Genomic DNA, 5,178 nt, shown 5'->3' with positions numbered 1-5,178 from the left:
TTAGCTAAAATTCTGCCAGTCACTGCATTCACCCGGCACGCTTGACCATTTTAACAGTCAACCAGTTGATCACGAGTCGTCCACACATATATTACTTCATACTGCTATCCGCCGATATTTAAGTATTGTTGGTCCATACATTGTATTCTTCAGAATTGCGCACGTCATCAGCATATGCCAAGAATTATGCCTAAGCATGTACATATGGTTAAACTAACCAGCCACCACCAGTCATCTAGCAAACCAACAATCAAGCAAGCCATCAAACGTTTCATTGAACGTTCGATCACCGATCGATTCAACGTCGTTGTGTATACCTCCAATAATCAGCGCATACATATCACCAGCGCTCATATGCTTATTCATCGTCTCGGCTTTCTTTGCCGCACTGCCCAACCAATGTTGTTTAAATGATGATCGTTCACGATCGTCATCGACGCGCTGCCGCTGACGTTCTTTGCTTGTGCTAACTCATTCTTCGATCGTTGACTTTAATTTTCATGTAGCGCCAATCAAGCTGAAGCACCGAAGCAATGAGGCTCTGAGGCACACAATCAGCACAGCGGCTCAGCTCATGACCGGCAAATGTATAAGCGGGCACCCAAGTTAGCCAGCCAGCCAGCTGCGTTCGCTAACCGTTGAAGTGTTCGAGTGTTTGGCCCACTGCTTGTTATCGCCAGCATCCGTACAACCGTCCATGATAATTATTCTTTGGCAAATTTTTATTTTTATGTGCTGTTGAGCGCATGCGAAATGATGAGGTATTGAAAGAAAGTATCTATTAACTATTGGTGGGCGTACACCTAGGTGCTGGCATATTTACGGTTAATGTTATTGGTGGCATTTAGTGGGCGATGCAATCGATAATGGGGTCACTTTAGTTGAAGATTATTTTCGCTTAGTTTTATGCAAGTAATATTTAATGGAATAACAACTTTTAGTTTTTATTTGGTCGTAAATTTAGTAATGAAGTCGAATAGCATCGTTAACTTTTTCACGATAATTATGATTAAAAAATAACTCTTTCTACCGATGCCATTTCCAAAGTGCCAAGGCGAAGAGTGTTCGAGCTCAATCGGTTGGTTTGATGTGTTAAGAAGTTGTTAGAAACTTCGGAGTCGAACAAGTGACCTTAACGGCAAGTTGCGAAGTTTATTCAAATTTGTTTAACAGAACATAGTTGTTATTGTAACAAAAATAAACTTACTTCCAATAATTTTTAAGAGTGCTGGCGAGCTGACAGATCAAGGATACATAAATTCTGATCCGTTCAGGTACTGAGCCTTATCGCCTTATCTTATCTGAAGAGCGGGCAGATCTTGAATGGATATACTATAAATTACCAATCGTTCGGTGCAGACAGATCTTGGATAGGTATACTTTTTGAACCGTTCTGTTTATGTAGATCCGACTGAGGGATCCTCGCGTTGTATTTTAACCTCAGAGACGTTGCCGTTTTATTGATGGTAGTTATCGATTACTTTTGAAAGCTCTGCAAAGTTGACAGTACAAAAAAATAAGTACTGCGATCCGTTCGGATTACCTAAATCCGACGATGCAATCCCCGCATTGACTGAAACCTGGATAGGTTTTTGATGAATATAAATTCCCAATTGTTCGAGTTAATTAGATCCGCCTGTGCGATATCCGTATTGTCTGAGCGTATTGATCTCCGATGGATATAAATTCCCAATCGTTCGGGTTCCTTAGATCCGTCTGGGCGATCCTTGCATTGTTTGAAGTGCGGGCAGATTTTCGACGGAAATAAATTCCGAACCCTTAATGTTAAGTAGATCCGACTGGGTGATCCGAGCATTGTCTGAAGTGTGGACAAATTTTCGAAGATAATAAATTTTGAATTAAGTAGATCCGACTGCGAGATTTCCGCCGCATCTTACGTATTTTATCCTCAGAGCCGTTTGTCTTCCCTTATTGTTGATGATAGTTGTCAATTCTAAGAGTTCTTTTGGTTTCCAAGATGTCTTTCTAAGCAACCTTGTTAACCTCCTATCACTTTTCACTTTAATATTGTTGTGGTTTCATTGCTTTACTTTCCATTTTCGCCTTCATAACTTGCGATCTTCTGAAATAATATATATGTACTATAGCTTAAGTAAGATATGGAGGCTCGTCAAAACACACAATTTCGGAGTTTTAGCGAGCCATTTAAAAAGCTTCAACAAATTCATTGTATCGGTCTAAAAACTCAAACATTTTTTGCCGGCAGTTAACTCTTGATACGACAACAGCCGTGTTGGCACTTGTTTCGAAACGCAAGCTTCAACAATATATGCACCGATATCAAACCAGCAAATATTTTATTAGCGCTTTTTATGGCCAAGACAAGCATAAATCGATCATGTAACCGGCACCGTATATCAAATTCGTGCTATTGAATCAATCAAATGTTTATGCGCCGCTCTAAAGCCACTAAAATACTAAAATAGATTTCGTAGAAACCCCAAAAATATATGTGTAAACTACAACACGCTGGTCAACGAATTTGAACACCTCCAGTTTTACGGGCACTACGTGACTAAATTTACAAAACGCCTGCCGAAATGTCGCTGGGCACAACCGCGTAATTAGCATAAACAAATTTTCAACGAAATTGTAAATAAAAACTAAAAAGTCGTTGTAACTATGCGTAAACAAAACAAAAGAGCAATGAAACCAATAACAATTAAAACGACGACTGCATTCTGATGCGCTGTGTGGCCAACACATGCAGGTATGCATTTACATAGCTGCAATGACCGCAAGGACAAGCCGAAGCAAACGAACGAACGGACGTCCAAGTGACGGATTAGCATAAAAATAAGTGGACGCTCACGCCGCTTACAGCGCGGTATGTGGTCAAGGTCAATGAATGCGAATGCGAATGCGAATGAGACTACGAATGCAAAAACAAACGTGCACATGATATAGCGGGGTGGTGGCATGTGGTGCATACGCGCACCACATACTCTACGCAAGCGCCTTAGGCCAAACGCAACCTGCTTACGTGCACCGGCACCACCCACGCTCTGCTCTTGGTGTAAAGACGCTTTCGGGCAGCACGCTCTTCCCAACACTGTCACCGCAGCGGCACGTTGGTAGAATTACAAATTTTCCACAGCGCCTTACGGTCAGTGTGACCCCCAAAGTGCGCGGTATATAAAACAAACGCATTTTTTGATAGAGCCAACAGTATCAATCACTCATTAGACGCGTGTAAATCGCCACCGCTGTCGGTACAAACCGCCTAACGGATAATCGTATACGTATCACCATATAAACTCACAGCAACGCAGGACAATCGCCATAATGATGCCACAGTTTAGCGTATTCGCAGTTATGAGCATTGCACTATTCGGCACATTCGCCAGTGCTGACGTCTCATCGCTGGGATACAATCGCTTCGGACGCTTAACTTCACGCCTGCAGCGTCAAGAACTCAGTCCGGCACCTTACCCTGCCGCAGGTTATCGACCGCGCCAACCTTTCGAATTTCCCACACCCGACAAACAACAGTTCTTTCCAAACGGAGGCGAAGGCAAGAGGCCACATTCCTTAGCGCCACCACAACCACGTCCACAAGACCAACCACAGTTCCAACCTGAGGCGCAGTTTGAACCCCAACCTCAGCCGCAACCTCAACCAGAGCCACTACCGCCACAACCAGAGGTTAGTGGTTTCGATTTGGAAGCTACACCAAATTTAGGCTCCAACGGTGATCACATCGACGCACCGAATACATTATATGATGCACCCTCACGTTTCCGTGTGGCTCAAGTAGGTCGTCAGCGTTTCTCTTTCTCTCGTCAACAATTTTCCGCGGCAGCACCACAGCAATCACGTCAACAACAGAACTTCCGACAAAACTTTGAAGCCACAGCACCACAGCGTCTTTATGGCGCACCCGCTGATAACTCTGTAGCCTACACACGCCAGCGTCAGCAGTTTGCCGCTGCACAGCAGAGCTTCGCACAAGCACCTCAAGGCGCTTACGGACCACCAGCAGCTGCAGAGGAACCACAAGCCGAGCGTCTTACGAGCGCTGTGAAATCAGAACGCCTCACCGCCGAACAACCTGAGCAACAACGCGAGGAACGTGAAGAAGAAGCTGAGGTCGCTACAGATATTGAAGTAACCGAGGTTAAGAAGACCACAACAGCGGCTGCAGCTCCCACACCCGCCACTAATGTATTCTATTATCCAGCTACCGCAGTTGGTTTTGTACATCCTCTCACTGCCGCCTACTATCAGCCAACAACGTTTCTGGCGGCCGCTGCTGCAGCACCAGCGCCAGCCCCTACACCAGCTGTAGCGACCACAGCTACACCTGCTAGCCAAGAGAGTTCTGCTGCTGCGCCTGCCGAGGCTAACGCGAAACCCGCTCGGTTATCTGCATTGGCTGTACAAACTGCCGCTCCTGCCGTTGCAACTCTCGCCGCGCCACAATACTTTGCCGCTCCCCCTTACCTGCAGCAATATGCCTTTGCGGCTCCTGCTCAACTGCAGGCGTGGTAGAGGCGTGAATTGTGATATTATTAATGTTTTAGTTTGATTTTATATTTTCGTTTTTTTTTTTGTTTTCGATTCTCTTTTATTTAATTTTTTTATGCTCTTCGGTTCATAGTCTCATCTTGCGCTAACATTTTTAAGTGAATTGGCATCAATAAAAATATTTAAAAATTCATCAATTGTAATCTATGTGTTTCAATGAAGTCTTTTTAGACTTCATCATAGAGATCCTGATGTCTATTACTAAAGTTTAGGTTTCTACATATACCAGGTTCTCCTTAACCGAGAGCGATCTAAATATATCCCGAGAAATCTAAGGGCAGGCACTTCGTCAGTTTCTGAAAAATTTAACCATGGTCTAACAAGAAATGAGAATGCAGAATCTCCACATCCTTGTCCGTTATTCCATTGCATTTCCCGATGTTAAGATTTTCCAGCTCCTGCAGCAATTTCGAGATCTTGATCATACCCTGTTCGGTTATTTGCCACTGATTTACAAGATAGAGTCCCTGTGCGAGAGCGCTTGATCGCTTATCCTGTCGCAAAAGCTGACATAGAGTGAGGTAATGTCGCTGCCGTCTTCGGTGATGTACGTCGATGCCGGAGATGTTGTCGCAGGAACTTAAGTTCTTATTCAGATTCTGAAAGATTTACTCCAGCTGAAAACACAAT

At 44.0% G+C, this 5,178-nt stretch overlaps 1 protein-coding gene across 1 annotated transcript; it reads left to right on the top strand.

The window, feature by feature from the left end:
- The first annotated feature begins 3,306 nt into the window (after positions 1-3,306).
- LOC120778410 (skin secretory protein xP2) lies at positions 3,307-4,512 on the top strand. Its single transcript, XM_040110193.1, has one exon. It carries the CDS (start codon positions 3,307-3,309, stop codon positions 4,510-4,512), a length of 1,206 nt encoding a protein of 401 aa, XP_039966127.1.
- Positions 4,513-5,178: the final 666 nt, after the last annotated feature.

The sequence above is a fragment of the Bactrocera tryoni genome, chromosome 5 (assembly GCF_016617805.1).
Source record: "Bactrocera tryoni isolate S06 chromosome 5, CSIRO_BtryS06_freeze2, whole genome shotgun sequence".
NCBI lineage: Eukaryota > Metazoa > Arthropoda > Insecta > Diptera > Tephritidae > Bactrocera > Bactrocera tryoni.
The sequence above is the reverse complement of the archived record's forward strand: the minus strand, read 5'-3'. Positions and strand labels throughout refer to the sequence as shown.

Coding starts and splice junctions, on each gene's coding strand:
- LOC120778410 (XM_040110193.1), top strand. CDS start 3,307: ATGATGCCACAGTTTAGCGTATTCGCAGTTATGAGCATTGCACTATTC.